The 17,865-nt window shown below is 40.8% G+C and overlaps 1 protein-coding gene and 1 long non-coding RNA gene across 4 annotated transcripts in view; one reads left to right on the forward strand and one right to left on the reverse strand.

The window, feature by feature from the left end:
* The window catches only part of CCDC146 (coiled-coil domain containing 146), a 133,883-nt gene that overhangs the window by 901 nt on the left and 115,117 nt on the right, over positions 1–17,865 (reverse strand). For both annotated transcript variants that reach the window (XM_059074954.2, XM_067042779.1), the window contains 9 exons: positions 16,455–16,550; positions 15,685–15,855; positions 12,677–12,765; positions 12,421–12,585; positions 10,954–11,178; positions 9,160–9,388; positions 4,962–5,090; positions 4,287–4,424; positions 823–1,071 (listed from right to left, as the gene is read on the reverse strand). In XM_059074954.2, the coding sequence (XP_058930937.1) occupies positions 823–1,071; positions 4,287–4,424; positions 4,962–5,090; positions 9,160–9,388; positions 10,954–11,178; positions 12,421–12,585; positions 12,677–12,765; positions 15,685–15,855; positions 16,455–16,550 (1,491 nt within the window). The remainder of the gene's footprint in view (positions 1–822; positions 1,072–4,286; positions 4,425–4,961; positions 5,091–9,159; positions 9,389–10,953; positions 11,179–12,420; positions 12,586–12,676; positions 12,766–15,684; positions 15,856–16,454; positions 16,551–17,865) is intronic.
* The window catches only part of LOC136794866 (uncharacterized), an 80,540-nt gene continuing 62,890 nt past the window's right edge, over positions 216–17,865 (forward strand). For both annotated transcript variants that reach the window (XR_010842277.1, XR_010842278.1), the window contains exon 1: positions 216–1,318. This is a non-coding gene — a long non-coding RNA (uncharacterized lncRNA). The remainder of the gene's footprint in view (positions 1,319–17,865) is intronic.

Genomic DNA, 17,865 nt, shown 5'->3' on the forward strand with positions numbered 1-17,865 from the left:
GACAGCTGGGACACCACAGGTAAAATCTCAATGCCCTCAAGCATATCATCCCAGGCAGCTTGCGAATGACAAATCAGACCCTGTTTTCAGGAATGCCTAGTATGTATTTGGAATGCACCTTTATCTTGGGTTAGGGAGGGCATAGTGATCTTCTGGGGATGTCTGCTCTGTAGTCTGAGAGTGAGTTATAGATCCCCAGGATGTAGTGTCCTCAGAAAGAGATGCCCAATTCCACCCTAAGATTATTGAAAGGTCATGGGAGTAGGAAGAAGAGCTGAGCCCCCAGTGTGTAGGTGGTCAGTGATAGACTTAGGTCTTTGGTGGGAGAAGGGTGGTACTGAAGCCTAATCATAGCTTCTGCACCAGGTGCGGAGTCTGCAGAAGCCTGTGACAACCATAATATGCTTGAGGCCTCACAATATGCTGTGGTGGCCACAGCAGATGGACATCAAAGAGTAAGGTATGGTCTGAGCCAGGGTGCAAAGACGGAGATTAGAGACCTCGGATAAAACCAATGCCAGCCTGGTCATTGCCATGCCTATGGGAGGTCCTGGTCTTCACCATACCAGCCCACGATAGAAGACTGTGGGGTGGGACTTGATGCCCGCCCAGTGTTCTCCAGGGAATATTCTGACCCTTTGGACTGTTGTACTTTGCTTGCCGACATAATATCTTTAAAAAGCAAAACTTATTTCTAATGACTTGCTGGGCCTATGTGTGTGGTAGAGTAGAACATTTTCATATATTTTGGGAGGACTGACAACCCCTGCAGCGGCCCTTCCCGGCACATTTTACAAATTCAACGTAGAAGCCGTAGCTTACCCGAGACTTTTCAGCAATGGCCAAGGCATACATTTCTTCATCTCGGAGTACTTTCAACCATTCTCTCTCAATCTCTTTATTGAGGGGCAGACCCTTTTCCATCCTGGAATTGCAAGTGAGGATGAAGTCTTCTTTCTCCTTGACTTCCTTTTGGAGTTCAATGGCCATAGCTTGTTTCATGGACAGCTCAGCAACAAGAGCCTTCATTTTTTCAGTAGCATCTTTGATCTTTTTCTGGTAGCCATTCATCTAGAATTAAAAAGCCCAAGGCTTAGCCTATGTATACATTCCATGAAGACTTGAAGAAAATGGCAGGTTTCTGGCTGTCTCTGATGGTGGGCATTCTTGTCTGAAGGAAGAAAAGTTTAAGTGGGAATTCACAGAGAATAAGAACTGGAGGAGACCTCAGAGATTCAGCCCAACACCCTGGCTGTGAAATAAGGACAAAGAGGAGGGAGAAGAAAGAGATCTGTTCATCTAGTTACTGGATTTACAGGTGGGTAGTATTAAGGGGAATAGTTTAGTGTCTCTATTTTTAAGAGGCGATAAGGACAAGGGAAAGGGTATTCTTGATGTCTAAGTTCTGGCCTAATTTTGCCATGTTATTAGTTTGCCACTTATGCAGGGGGGAAAAATCTGGTAGAAGAGAATTGTATTAGTTATTAATACACTTGCTTAAATAAGATAATCAGCATCCGTGATGATTTTTAATGGAAACTATCACACTTCGCTGTGTTTGTATTATTGATCATAATTCCCAGGATGCATCATTATGAGGTCATAAGCAAGCATGAGCTGAACTGGACAGTCTGGCCAGTAATTTGAAATGAAATGTTCCTAGTTATGTGTGTGTGTGTGTGTGTGTGTGTGTGTGTGTGCGCTTACCTTTTCATATAAGCTATTTATTATCAAAGAATGAAAAGATAAGACTAGGTGGGAAAATTTATTTTAAAAGACAGAAAAGAAGTAAAATTGGAATTGGTGGTTCCTGTAAGCTTTCTGGCCCACAGCACGGCCTTTCAGTGTGGCCGAAGGCTGGTGAGGCAGTAAGAGGTGACTCCTGCCACCCGCCAACTCTCAGTGTCACATTACCCTGCCTTATTACTTCTTCATATACTTTCACTACTGACATTATAATATAAATGTATTTGGTTATTTGGTTATAGCCTATCATCCTGCAAGAACATACTCTTCATGGGGACAAGGACTGTTTGTTTTATTCATGAGGTTCCCGCTGCTTAGAATATAGGAGACAAAATTAAAATTGAATGTTCGTTGAATGAAGGAATGAATAAATTCTTAGTCTCTTTTAATTGTTCATTCCTTTGAACCAAGGTAAATTGAGACACGAATATGAGCATCCAAAAACTACACCCTACCTCAAAATACTTTCTTCTCTTAATAGAGTATATACTGGTTTGTGTGTACATTTGCTTACAGAAACATTGCTGCTGGTGATTTACATGCCTCTGAAAATATAATGACCAATTATTATGTGAAAACTTTGTCTCTTTAAGGGAATAGGGAATATAAATTTCTATAACTTCTATACTGCATTAATTTTCAGGAAGCATAATTTGAATAAAAATGACAGGCATTCAAAGCTTCAATGATGAGTCATTATCTCTCTTTTAAATTTTATTAATTAGTCATTGCACACTTGAGGGTGTGTATAACTAACCAACCTCCCTTCTCCATAAATCAAAAACAAAAAAAAGATGGTATTATTCTGGGTTCTCTGAGTCTTTGCTGAGATTTCCCATTTTCTGTTCATTTGGGAAACTTGTAAGAGGAGCCATAAGCTCTCTAAGAGATGAGAGATGAGATGTGCAAACTTGTTGAACAGCCGCAAGGGCCAGGCCACTTCTGCTCGACTATGTGATGCTTGCCACCACTTTAGCTGATATCACACCCATTTCACAGATCAGGAAACTGAGTTTTAAGACCATTTATGTATCTTTCTCAACATCCCTTGGTAGTGTTGGTAAGTCACAGATCTGGAATCTGAATGTCTTTCTGTCTTCCAGCTCTGCCTACTCTAAGGAGATTATTTTAAATGGAGGAGGAAGAAAGCCAGGTAGAGAGCATGGAAAGTAGGGAACGGAAAGTGAGATAAACCATGAGGATAGGACTCAGTAATGCTGGAAACTTCCTGGTCATGTGGAAGGTCTCGGCAGCTCCCATTTGTGTTTCTCTGGCTTAACAGTTGACTTCTGGAGGGACTCTGCCATCAGCTTTGACAAGCAGGCCTCAGCAAAAACCAGCTTCCCCCAAAGAAAGGGAAATTCATTTTGCAAAATAAAGGAAGGCAACATTTAAAGAAACTTCGGACATGCTAATTCAGGCAACGTTCATGAGCCTAAAGAAGTCTTAACATTTCTTATTTTATGAGGTAAATTGAGATTTGCACAAGTGCTGTTGGCCTCATCAGTCTATTAGTGGAAGTGTAAAGACAAATAAAAATGGCCAAGAAGCCTTGAGATTTAACAGTAGTTTAGTGTGCCAGAACTGTTTCTAAAACAGGACTGTTAACTTATTCAACAAACGTTTTTCTAGAGTTTAGCACATGCGAGGCATTGGGGAAACTAAGAATAAGGAACAGTCACTGCCCCCAGGAGCCCACAGTGGGTGACACCATTATTCATGGCGTCTTCTGAACTGTCTCCCCACACTACATGGTGTGGACAATGTGTCCCTTTCTCTTTTGCACTCAGCAGCTCCAGTGACTGTTGCTGACTGACCAAAAACCCTGGACTGTCACAGAGGGATGCTCCAAGGGGCCGGGGGGGCCAAGCAGGCAGCAGACCCTCTGATGCCTGATGGTGCAAAGTCCTGCTGCATCCGAATCACCAGCCTCCCTCCTGCTGGCTGCTCCTCTTGCTATAGATTCTAGCAGTCCCTGCCTGACCCTCTTTGGATCAGAAGCCCTGGTATTTTAAGCTTATGGAATTAGGAAGCCCCATGTTACTGGCCTTTCCTCACTAGTGAGGCTTGGTTGGGGTTCCACCCCAGGGAGTTGTGTGACTGCTGTTCTCTTTAATGGTCCCCTTCCATTGCTGGCTTCTGGCTACTTCTGGATTCAGGCAGCTCCCATGCAGACCGCTGGATAGATGAGGCCCTCCCTTCACAAGGAACTAGAAAGGATTTAACATGGCACATGAAATATGAAGATAATGACTGTCATATTTGAGTAGGTACCCTGTTAAGTGAAACTTGTATGACAGTATGTCATTGAAAGGTTTAGGATTTCCCACTATAATGAGAATTCATTCAAGAAACAAGACTGAAACTTATCTTGGACAATTCTCTAAGAGTCATCTTTACACCTTAAATTTTAATTCTTTGTCTTTATTCATAAAGCCTAATCTCTCCGGGGCTTCCCCCAGTAAATGAACCAGTCTGTGGAAAATGGAAGGTGATAGAGGAGGAAGGGCAGAGAAGAGGAGGCAGGGACCTGGGCAGACCTTCTTGGCTAAGAGCAGTGTGTCCTGCTTGCAGGCCTGCGTTTTGCTGCAGAGCCTGTCCGTGAGCCGGGAGACCTGTTCATAGATGAAATCCTTCTCCAGCAACTTCTCCTCCTTCTTGGCCAGCTGTAGTTCCAGCTACGTTCAAAAAGAATTTCAATAGGAAAAAAAAGTCACGCAAGTCAAAATCTTTCCTAATTAGAACACCATTCCCCCCCACCCTTAATGAAGGGGGACTTCATTAATGAACATTAATGACTTAATGAACTGGCCAAAGTCAAGACTTCCCCTCACCCCCTCACCCCCCGCCCCCGAGAGCTGTGGCACTTCTTCCTCCCCATGGCAAAGAATGGCCCTCTCAGCTCCTTCTAGCTTCCGCGTTGCCATTCCTCTGATATGCTCCCATCAGGAAGACAAATTAATCCATTCAAGATGCCAAAATTGCTCCTATGGGCTGTGAGACAGAGATGGGCATTTTGAAAGCACTCAAGTTTTAACTTTTTTGGCAAGCATCTAAAGTCAAGCTTAGGTTTTGTTACTAGATTGCAATGAAAGGACTATATTAGTGACTGGAATAATGAGGGATAAATCTGCATAACATGAAACTGTACCCCAGATATCTGTGACACTGATCAACAGGGGCTAATAGATGCTATTTTCAGAAAGGACATTTACCGCATCCATTTTTTTGATCATTTCTTCTTCGGTCATATCTTTCCCTGGAAGGAAGCGTGTTCTCTTCTCACCCTCAGGATTTATAAACTGTTTCTCCAGGTCTTTTATTCTGTCTGTACACTGTGAAAACTATTAAACAAGAAACAGTAACTTTGCTCAGTAAATCTTAAAGTCACATAGCCCAGGGTCTTTAGGGTCTTTCCAGGCAAAGGTGGAAGGGAATTCTTAACACCCCATCAGCTGGGACTTGTGGTTAAGCAATGTTTCTACTCATGTGTGGTACAGTGAGGAAGATGCCTGTTAACTGACTCTTCAAAGCAAGGCAGTGACTTCTGGGTCATCAAAAAACCCCTTACTTTACAACCAGTCCTTTTATTGTTTCCTATTTTGTGTTATACTCACGGGATGCTGTGTGGTTGCAGAGCTCCGACTATACAGACTTGACCTCTTTATTGCATGTTGTTACAGGGACCAAGGCAGACAGCACAGCATACAAGGTACACAACATACTAGACTCCAGTTTAAAACCCTTTGCTGGCAATAGGCTTAATGGCTTCCCAAAGAAAAGTAAAATTCTTAATTACTAGGTCAACACAGTGTACAGTCTCTGAGGAATATCCTGAACTATTTGTATCTTTTTTGGTAAACACCCAATGTAATGTTTTATATATCAACTATATTTGTTGACTCAATGAGACTTTGGAGGTGGATGAAGAAATACAGAAATTCTCAAGCAGGAGTGGCAGCTACACTTAGCTGTTTTATAGGGAGAGATATAGAACACAGTGAAAACCAAGTCACCACTTTTAGCTTTTCTACTGAAAATCTGTATAATCGCAGGCAAATCATTTATCTTCTCTAAACCTTAGTTTCCTCAACTATCAAATGGGAAAATAAGTCCCAAACTCATGGGATTGATCCATTAAATGAGATAATATATTTAGAGTACTTTAATTTTTTTAAACTTATTCTCCTCCTCCCGACAAAAAGAATTTCAAATGGTGACATGAATATTTTTTTTCTTCCTGTCTCTCCACACTAATTGCCCTTAATAGGGAGTTAAAGTATCCATGTATGTGTATTTGTTGTATTTGTTATTAACAACGTTTAATGCCTCCTTTTGTTAATTAGGAAATTAGATAAGAACAAATATATGGTGCTTATCAAAGTGGTGCCTTGATTGATCTTATTTCCCCATGGGCCTTTGAGGAAAAACTGTATCCTTTTTCAATATAAAATAGTGCCCTTGTGTCCTAAAACAGTTCACATGACTTCCAGGAGCCCTAAAAACAGGCTATTATTACAAGTAAAATATTGCAGGAAAATGTGACTTATGATCATCCTTGGACGATTAAAAACTTTCAAGCAACCAAAAAAAAGCAAACCGTAAGAGAATTCTGAAAATGATACAAAAAAGGGGAAGATTGAAAAAAAACACAAAACACACACACACACAAAACACAAAACACTGTAGCTTATAACAAATAACAGGATATGAGAGAGATCTGGCACTACATGGCGAGGTACAAAAACAGCTCGCTTGAAGCTTGAAATTTCACACCATATCCTTCAAAGGGCCCATGTGATTAGTGTTGAGTATATAATTAAATAATTAGGTGCAATCTGAAGACTAATGCGAAACTTTCTATTCCACTGTTCTTAAGCTTAGAACTAACTCTGGTAGAATAGGGAGCTGTGATAACACCGAGTCCCTATGCTTCAATTCATATGCAGTCAGAATGATAAATGCTCACACCAGGCAGGGCGTACTATCATTGAATGCATAGTATTTTCCTCTTGGGTAAACAATTCATATTTTATACTGGATTACTGGTTTTATATAATAAATGCTAAGTGTATGTATGTATATATATATATATATATTTTTTTTTTTTTTTTTTTTTTTTTTTCTCTTGCGGTACGCTGGCCTCTCACTGCTGTGGCCTCTCCCGTTGCGGAGCACAGGCTCCGGACATGCAGGCTCAGCGGCCATGGCTCACGGGCCCAGCCGCTCCGCGGCATGTGGGATCTTCCTGGACCGGGGCACGAACCCGCGTCCCCTGCATCGGCAGGCGGGCCCTCAACCACTGCACCACCAGGGAAGCCCTATATATTTTTTAAGAAGAACTAATTTTATCTATTTTAATCTATTGAAGTATTAATTTGCAATTAACACAAGTAAAATGCTTCCATAATACAGAGTGAATTTTTTCTGTCGTGGATCTTACTGGATTTCAAGTCCTTTTGTTCTGCTGGGAATGTTGATCATGTAGCATGGGTGAAGATGGCCTTGAAAGTCTGTTCTGGGAAAGACCTGGAGAGAGCCGAATTATTCTGTAAAATGGAGTGAGACAAGCGTGGGGTGCCTGGGGCACAATCTGGACAGTAAGGCTGTGGAGGGGAGATGGGGGGTGAAAGATGGAAAGACAAGCCAGTGAAATGGAACTAGGCTAGGGCGTTGCATGGGGTAGTACACCTGGGGGACTGTTCCCAGTGGTGGCATGGGAAGGCATACTTGTCTGATACTTAATTTGAAGTTCTTTGCATTTCTTTAATGTACCCCTTCACACTGGTGCCCCAATTCTTCAATAAAGTCAGTTCACAGACACAGGCCTGGCATGAATGGTCTTGTGTAGGTGTAGGCAGAAGGAGGAACCAGTCCCGAGTCTGCACTGAAGTGGCACAGAAGTGGCCCAGGCACTGTGTGTCAAGATGATGAGCAGATCCCCCAAAGGAACCACTAATTGGAAGCAGGAGTCAGAGCTGCAGAAATCCTGGGGAGGCTTTGTGGGAGACCAGGGGGAGGCCTGGGGGATGTTCCAGCCAATCCATCTAATTCAGGGCTACACTTACTGAAGAAGTGAATGGGAGAACATATGGCTAAAGAAACAAACACTGGAATCAAAACCTTACCATATTTGTGCAAAATGAAAGATCCTATCATCTGTATAGCATATTACACGTTGAAATGCCATAAAATATAAAAGTAGAACCATCATTCAGTTCCATAAAGTCCTGTGAATCCCATGACATGATTAAATTAAAAAAAAAAAAAAGAACCAAAACTGTGTCTATAGCATGAGCTAATGAAAACCATTTACTTGTAAACCTAGAAAACGACCAGAAGGATTTTGTCCAGATTTCTGATAATTTTAACAGTGATTATATGTTGGGGATATAATTTGTTTCTTTAAAATTTTTGTATTTTTTTCAAAACTTCATTAACAGAGTGTCTTAATTTTATAATCAGAAAAACTCTGAAAGCAAACCTGACATTTTATTATTATTTAAAAAATTTTTGGCCACACCCCATGGCATGTGGGATCTTATTTCCTGGACCAGGGATCGAACCCACACCCCAGCATTGAAAGGTGGAGTCTTAATGGCTGGACCACCAGGGAAGTCCCTAAACCTGACATTTTAGAAAACATGTTATAGGTTAAAATGTACTTCTGCTACATTGAGTCAATGGAAAAAAGTTTAGGCCACAAATTGTTTAGTTTAATTTTTTCTTCTGTTTTCATTAAGAAAAATATAATTATTGCATGTGAAGAAAATGGCTTTATATTTATGGTTTTATTTATTTACTTGCTATTTTATGTTTAAATTTTATGACTTTATCCCACTTTAAAAAAGGCCATGTCAGAGGCCAAGTTATTAAATTACAGGGAAACTACAGGGGTTAATAAGGAGTATAATTATATGTGATTGCCCCTTAATAAGAAACAACAATCTTGGTTCTAGAATATCAAAGAGAATCAAAAATAAGAGAGCTAGATGGTCTGCAGGATCTTTCCAGCAAGCATCAAAAACAAAATTATGAATAAAAATAAAAACAAACCAATTATGCTGGCCATAGTGAAAGCCTGGCTTACTGAAGTTTTGAGCTCTGAAGCAGCTGAGTTAGAGCTGAGATTTGGGAAAGTCTAAATTCCAAGAAAGGCAGAAAGTGCTTCATGGGGGGAAAAAAGACAATCTGTAGTTCAGATAGATGCCTGAAGCACAGATTCTACCCGGGAGCAGTGTTCAAAGGCATTTTTAAACAGGACATTTAACTCAAGAGTTCTTGTAGGTACCAGGAGTAGCATGGCTTGATTTACATGTAAGAACTTATATGACCTACAAAGCAATAAAGGAGAAAAAAAAAGAAAAAAGCAGCAAATGTTCCCAGGAAGTGTGTCATCAACACTTTTCCCACCTGAATCTGGAGCACTGCTAAATCAGCATCCAGAGCCCTCTTGGCTGGCAGCAATTTCTGGGTCACGTGAATCTGTCTTTGCTTCTCCGCAATCTTCAGTTTCAGGAATTGGATCTTTTCTTCCAGGACGTGTATTTCAATTTCTCCATTTAGCTTCATCTTCTCTTGGATATTTATTTTTTCATAAAAAATGCACACTTCCTCTTCCCGCTCTATCAGCTGAACACCACTATGGTCAAATTGAGAGGCAGAGGCTAAGAGGATGTTGAGGCCACTTTTACTAGTCACTGTGGTTCTCTCTGGATTTGGGTGCAAAATACACATCAACACTGCATGATTCCAGAAGACAATAGATATTCACTGTTGGCTTTCTAGTGAAACTCCACATTAAAAATTTTTCTGGGCATGGGAGAGAGAGGGTTGTGTAGAATCTGGACTCTGGAGCTGGCCATGTTGTTGGCCGGCCACAGTATCTCTGCAAGTCCCAGTGGTCCTCCTGGGTGGAAAAGAATGTCACTCCCCACGCATGAACGACTTGATCCCAGAGTCTGATTTTCTGCAGACCCTTTTCATGGGCCAGACCTGCCAACCGAGGGCTGGCCAGAAGTACCCAGGCAGGGGGCCAGGGAATGCATTTCTGGCAGCTGTTCGGTTCTATCTAACTTGCCAGGACCATTAGGCTCTTTTAAAGTTAAATATTTCTGATGTACATTTCCTCATAAACAGGCAAATCCCCATGATTACAGTGCTTTGTAATCATGCCAGAGGAAAGACCCCTCCTTGTGAGGAGACTATGGGAAAGAAACAATGTAAGAATTTTCTAATTGCAGCCCCAGAACTGACCAGGGCCTGGGAGCACACTGCCTAAATGCTTTGGTTTGTGCCAGGAGCCAAAGAAGAGGAATTTTTTTATTTCCCCAGAGAGAACACCTGCCAGCCCTTTGAAAAAGTGGTGTTTGTCACACCCTGAAGTTCTTCCCCCACACCAAGCGTATCCATTATCCCCGGGTGCATCTTTAATTGCTTCTCTCTTTCTCTCTCTCTCCTCCCTCAAAACGTGTGCACAGGGATGTATTTGGCTAATCTTAGATCTGTATTTTGTTTCATTTGCCATTCACTGGCTCATCTCATGAGCTTCTTTGTTCTCTTGACAACAGAAGCCAGGTGTGATGCTTTACCACCTTTTTGTACTTTCAGGGCCCAGCACTTAGCACAGAACACAGCCTTACACAGAACTGCACACAATCAAGGTTTGATGAAAAAAAATCTAATACCTGATGTAATTACTACAGTGCTCTACAGTCTCACACGCTAGATTTCTCAGAACACAAGCAACTTGGCAAAACTGTTAAGTAGTAATCAATTAATATTATTATAGCTGGGAGAAATAATGCTACTCTTGAGGGTCTTACTTACTTGCTGAGAAAATGAACTGGGTGAATGGCTTAATGAATAAATGTGTCCCCCAAGTGAATACAAGATCCAAAGACTTATTTATGTCAGTTATACTGAAATAATTTGATGGTATCCTGATCCTGAGTGGTAGCCTAGTAAAGGACTTTGATCCTTAAGTGAGCATCTTGCCAAACCCTACTCTTGCCTGTCTTTCTTACGAGCACAGAGTTTTTTTTCAGGGAAAGCACACAGCCCCCTCCCCGCCCTGCAAAGGCTGATGAAACCTGAGTGTCGTCAAATGTCCCTCACTATCCCCTGTCAAGTCTAGAGAAAAATGTGCAACATTTCTAAATCGGATCTCTGGGTGCTTTGCTCTCCAATCAGGTTCCTGGTTTTTACCTTTCATTTCGACACTGAACGGCTTTTTCATATTTTTTGCGAAGCTGCACCATCTCCTCTTCAATCATTGTGATCATGTTGGCAAGTCTGTCAGTGTTATTTAACTGGGCTTCCTTCTTCTCTTTCATTTCCTGAAGTTTTGCTACCATTTTGCACACATCGTTTTGCATGCTTTCTCTGATGGTAATGTTGTTGGCATGCTTCAGCATAGAATTTTGTAGCTTTCTTTAAAAATAATGGGAAAATGGGTACGATTATAATTTCCTTTAGTTTCTTTAAAAACAGTAAAACCTTCTGAAACACAAGCAGTATCAGGGTAGCTCTTGATTTAGTGTGTCCCTTGAAATGACAATAGTAGTAATGATATTCATCACATGATACTCTTCAGGAACTTCTGTAATTTCCTAGGTCTCCGATTTGCCCTTATCTGGATTAGGACATCTTTCCTTTGTGCCCCAAGCGTCTGCTGCCCTGATTTATCAAAGCAAGAGACTAAAGTGATTCATTTACTGCTCTGTCATCCCCAGGAGACTCTGCTATCTTGAGGGCAGAGGTGGTTATATCTGACAATGTCCACTGGACCTAAGGTAGTGCCTGACTCAATATAGCATCACAATAAACGCTGAATGAATGCATGGCCTCTATAAATGATATTTTACTTTCATGTAGGATGAGAAACTGATTAGGATGTTAGATTTGCCTTTTCATACCAATCCCCTCACACCTCTACTCCCACCCAACCCCCCTCCACTACCCCACACACAAGAGCCCATTTTGTAATATCTTTATAAAAGGAAACTGGGCAATAGTGGCCACCAGAAAAAGTTCAGGTGGTATAGACTCTGTGGATCAGGGACTAAATACAGGTGAAAGAGTCTACCAGATCTTGGCACACGGTAAATAATAAAGTTTAAAAAAACAACCATTGGATTAATTCATTTAATAGCAAAAAGTCCTATATAAAGGACTATTTCTATGGGTAAAAAAAGTGAGCCCAGAGAGCTAGCGTAGCTTGCCCAAGATCACACAGCTAATAAGTGGTAGGGCTGGGATTTGGGTCTAGAAAGCCCCCCGTCTCTTAAGCACCCCACCGTACTGCCTCACATAAGCTCATTAGATGCTTCACACCTACAATCATGGGATGCTGGTTTATAAACATTTGATTGTCTTCTAACATTAAATGCAAACTGTCAGATTTGTGCTTTTATTTCTAGATGAGTAAATGAAAATGAGGTGAGCATAGTTACAGAGTATAGTTTTCCATCCACTTAAATATGGCTCCCAAACAGAAGCATAAGGAATCACATTCAGATGCTTACCGTGTCACTGTAAAGTGGGGTGTGTGAGCAAGGGCTTTTCTAGTTTAGTAAAAGACTTATTTTCTATTTCATCATCCCCAGGGTATTTTATCACTTAATGACTCCAAAGAGAAACTTTTGAAAGGACAGTAGTTATTATAGCTCTTACCTTTCTTGAGTAACTGCACTATTTCTTAAAATTTCCAGTTCATTTAATGACATTTTATGCCTTTGTTTTATTTCATTGACTTTCTGGTGAGCTTTGTGAAGTAAGTTAATGAATTTGTTTCTTTCATTTCGAATAGTGTCATACAGTTTAGCAAACTCTCTGAGTCTGTGAAAACACAAGTGTTTTTGAAATTTGTGAAATAAATAGGTCTTTTTTTCCCCAGCCAACTAGGTAAGTCCTCATGTAATTCTTTTACCTCCGATGAATTTCTCGTGTTTTCTTCCTGTGTATCCGGATTTCAATATCCTTTGCTTTGCTCTCCCTAACAATGTTGGTATATTTTTGCTGAAATATAGAAATTAATAGTGAGATTTAAAAAATAGTCTACCACCAACAGCATATGGATACTCGCAGCCTCAACCCATCTCATTACTGTCCATTAAGGACAGTTCTATCTTCATTAGCTGGGTCGTGCAGATGGTGGGGGAAGAGGAAAGGGGGAGGGGGATGAAAATTGCCTGGCCAGCTGAACTGAATCACATTGGCTAGGACAGAAGGTTAATTAAAGGAGAGAAAGATCGAGAGAGGAGGAAAAGAAAAGAGACTGCCCAGGTTGGTTTGAGGAAAAGTTCGGGAAACTTTTGAAGAGCAGGGGAATAATTGTGGACGGCGCAGCCGGGCTGGGTGAGTGAGGAATTTGTGGGAGACAGATGAGGGAAGGGGACTTGGAGTCAGTTTTGATAAATGTTACGATTTGAAGGCTCTGTGATATTTTGTGAGACTGAAGCCATGCTTTTTGCCTCTCCCGTTGCGGAGCACAGGCTCAGCGGCCATGGCTCACGGGCCCAGCCGCTTTGCGGCACGGGGGATCTTCCCGGACCCGGGCACAAACCCGCGTCCCCTGCATCGGCAGGCGGACTCTCAACCACTGCGCCACCAGGGAAGCCCTGAAGCCATGCTTTTGAAGCGCTTTTCCATTTTTTTGTACCGTGGGTGTGTTTTCCTACACAGTGAAGCGCCATGCTGAGACCAGCCCCATAGGGAGCTGAAAAACAGATTACACATGAATATTTTAAAAGACGGCAGTTATAGTTCCAAAGTGCTCAATATATACCAAATGTTAAATGCACTAGTTACGTTCTTCAAATACAAAGATGCTGGGTCCTTTATCTAGGGTGAGAAACGTATTCAAAGAAGTACAGTATTTTGCTAGTACAAACCAGAGGAAATAGTTTCTGCTGGCCTTCTCTTAAAGACCGCGAGAGCAAAACGCATATGGTTATTCAAAAGAAACAAGGCGTCAGAGCCAAGATTGACATGTAGCAATTTTATGTTGTTCTCAGTGAGAACGGGAGTCAGGAAGAAACGAATATTATTTAAGTAACTGCGTGTATGAAGAATTAAAGAGATAAAAAATGTAGTGTCATCCACTCCATCTTGGAGGTAGTAGTGACATTGACTTTTTTTCCCCCTTCATCTGTTATCTTAGGGATCTGGATGAGAGGTGAAAATAAATAAGATTGACTGTTGTCTTAAGGAAATTATAGATTATTACAGCCGATGTTTAACAGACTAATTCCCAATGCTAAGAATACTTAAGGAAAACAGTATTTTTCCTTTATTGATTTCCATATTTCAAGAGAAAATTGATCTTCTTTGAGAGAAATTAAAGAACTGAATTAGCTCATTTAGTAATGAGGTTTGGCTGACATAGATTAGTCACACATAGATAACACATGTATCAGTTTTTGAGGTTAATTAAAAAATTGTCGGGCTTCCCTGGTGGCGCAGTGGTTGAGAGTCCGCCTGCCGATGCAGGGGACACGGGTTCGTGCCCCGGTCCGGGAAGATCCCACATGCCGCGGAGCGGCTGGGCCCGTGAGCCATGGCCGCTGAGCCTGCGCGTCCGGAGCCTGTGCTCCGCAACGGGAGAGGCCACAACAGTGAGAGGCCCGCGTACCAAAAAAATAAATAAATAAATAAATTGTCTAGTTCATAAAACAGATCCATGTTCCTCATAATAAGTAACCCTCTGTCCTCTCCTCTCCTCGTTTTGCTTCTGTTCCTCCTCCCCTCCGCCACCCTGTTCCCTCAGGCAGCCTTCTTTCCCCCATTCCTCCCTGGCACTGCCTTTCCTCTCTTTATTGAAACGCAACTACCCCATGAACTCTTCTGGGCTTTGCCTCAGCTTCTGGGACCAGGGTCCAAACTGCTTAATAGGGATTAAGTGACCTTCACCACCTGACCTTTCCTGCTCTTTGGTCTCACTATTCGACACCCTTTTCCCCATCTTCCCATGTCCCAGCCATGCTAAACTTCTTTTAGTTTCTCTCTCTCAAATGTTTTGGGTGGGTGGGTGGCTGGGAAATAAACAGTTAAAGGGCAGTTTGAATAGTTTGCTGTGGGTTGTGTGATGTAGATCTTCACCCCAGTTTTCTTACATCTGTACTTAACCTCATGGCTCACGAATGCTTTGATGTGAGTTCTTTCTGGAAAACAAGAAGAAATGCTACCCTGTGTGAATGCTTGCTCAGAATTAGACAAAGCTGCACTCAGAAAGAGCCAACATCTGAGTCACATGGTAAATTCAGGTATTCTATTTTAGTAACATGTCATAGCGTATTCATTTTTTAACAGGGGACTTCTGGACACAATCCTTATGTCGAATAAATGATTCTAATTTTAGAGTTTTAGCTAGCATGGTTGGAGGGTTGTTTTTGCTGTTGGTTTCCTTGTTGGTTTTGTTTGGGGTTGTTGCACTGGGTCAGCTCTGGTACTTTGTCAGGAGCCCAGGAAAGTCATGGGGTGAAGCAGTTACTAAGGGTAATTGTCCTAGGATTGGTTTAAATGATGCTGGCTTGATGAACTTGGGAAGGAGAGTGGTCTAATGCTGTGGCTTCTGAGTTGTTCTGGGCAAATCACAATGGGCTATGAGATGATGGTGAATCACAGACACCTGTGCCTGTGTGCCTGTCAGCCGTGTTCCCTGAAGACACCCACCTTATTCTTACTGAAAGTGTCCTCTGTTCAAATCCTCTGCTTGTTGTCATTGACCTAGTTCTTTTCCACTCTAGATTGTTAGCTGTTGCCAGTTGAATCCTTGGAATATTTTTCAGTGCATGATTGAGTTTTGTTTAGGGAAGCTGTATAGTCACTAAACTTGAAGGAGACTTAAAATCATAGTTTTCTGATGAACATTGTATTAAAAGGAGGCTACCCTGGACTCCTGTGGTAATTCGTGGATGGTTACAAAAATGCAGTTACCTGAGCTTTCAGGAAATCCTTGGATATTTGCTCTTTCTCATCAATTTTGATTTGAGTCATACGGACAAGGTTGAATACCAGCTCTCGCATGCTTTCTTGTTCTTTTAAAAGCTTGTTTTCTTCAGCAAGTTGCTGCTCTACTAACTTAGACTCAGCTTCTGATAGGATTTTCTTTGGAAAAAACACAAATATTATAATACGTTTATTTCAAAGAATACACTAAGGCCAGTATCTCAGACTACTTTTTAAATTTTCTATGTAGAGTTTATTTTGTTAAAACACAAAAAGTAACTCTGCTGCCTTAGCACCAAGTATTTTCTTTATCTTATAAAAGAATGTGCAAACATGATAACAAGTTTAACATAGAACTTTTTCTTATTCAGACTGTATTTTCAAGTAATTTTTTGAAGAGAAATAAAAGCATGTTTTTTTGTTTATTAAAACACTTTGACAGTGGCTTGAATAAGCTAAATTTGAAATTAGACATGAGTGAAATAAAACACTTATTGTTCACTTTTAACCAATAGGCTTTTTACTTTAAAATCTCATGAATCTGTATAATTTTTGCTGGTTAAAACACATTCTTTTTTCCCCCCAATTTTAATATGGGTTTGGAGTGGACTTTGAGATAAAGAAACAGACCCACATTAAGTAGGATCATATTCTCTTTGATGACTCTCCTATTAATGAGGTTTCATGGAACACAGTTAAAAACACAAGTTTGCTTTAATCATTCTTAGATAGAAGCTTAAGTGAAAGTTGATATTAACCTGCTGGGTCAAATTCCTCTTAGCCACTTCAACTTCCTTATGGAGCTCTCGCCTTCTCTCAATTAATGTAGAATCATCTTTAGGGATAGCTTCAATCTGGAAATCAGAGTTTAAAATAGGTATTTATATCTATTGAAAGATATCTTCAGTGCCATGTAGTCAATCCTGTCACAACCTTTTGCAAATGGTAGGAAAATTACGATTCTTACTCTTAAAGGAATTGCATATTATGCTGAATATTCTTATAAAGTCATGGTAAATTAAAATATGAAGACTTGTCAAAAATCTGTAATTCACCAGCTGCAAATATTCTATTTTTCATTCATTTGGAAATAAAAACTCTTACTACTAACAGTTGCTAACATTTATAGAGTACGACTATGTGTTAGGCAAAGTTCTAAGTGCTTATATGTGTGGTCTTATTTAATCTTCACATAACCCCATGAGGGAGGTAATATTATCTCCAATTGTACAGATGAGGGGAATGAGGAACAAAGACATTTAAGCACCTTGCCTCAGTGACGTATGTGCAAACCCAGGCAGTTAGATCCCATGGTCCTAACACTGTATTTTACTGCCTCTCTAACTCATGACTCAACACTTTGGAAACATGCATATTCAAATGATATTTATTATACTTATAAAATCTGAATTCATTTATGAAACACCATAGATTTCAAATTAGGAACTGTTAATAGGAACTATTAACAGAATAGTTGGAACTATTAAAAACAGAATAGTTGGAACTATTAATAACAGAATAGTTGGCTACTCTTATGTAGTAGTTTGAGTACCTGGAAAGTTCTTACACAAAAGAAAAACCTCTTAACTTTTTTGTTGATACTTGAAACTCCACCATTGTATTTCAGTTGTACTGGCTTGTGCTTTTGTCCTCTGTTGAAGTACTTTGAAGAGAGGGCAACATCTTATTCTATCAGTCTTTGCTGTCTTTTTAGGAATGAGCTTATCAGATTCTTTGTGGTGGAGAAGAGAGCAGAGAGAAAGAGGACACGCAGCAACTGATAGGGAAGGAGTACCATCCAAGGATACAGGAAGGGTTATCTTGGGGTGCTGAGTGCATACTTGACTCAGAGCAGACTTAGAGTTGGATCTTCACACCAAAAGCAGTCTGACGTGGTTCATTTCCTACTGTGACAGCACACACTTCTAGGCACGAGGATAGAATATTGACTAAAATTTTTCCCAGGAAGGGAGGATCATACTCTTTAGTGATTTAAAGGTCACTAAACAGGATCCCTCTGAAGTTTACGCTACTCTTTTAAAGTAGCTGAAGCGTGTCTTTGGATGCCCCATAATCATGAACCTATGCATTGTCAGTAGCATCTTTTGTACCCACAGATGCCCAATGACATCCTGCTTTCCATGGCCTCTCCTACCATGGAGAGCTAGT

This window comes from Kogia breviceps, chromosome 9 (assembly GCF_026419965.1).
Source record: "Kogia breviceps isolate mKogBre1 chromosome 9, mKogBre1 haplotype 1, whole genome shotgun sequence".
Lineage (NCBI taxonomy): Eukaryota > Metazoa > Chordata > Mammalia > Artiodactyla > Physeteridae > Kogia > Kogia breviceps.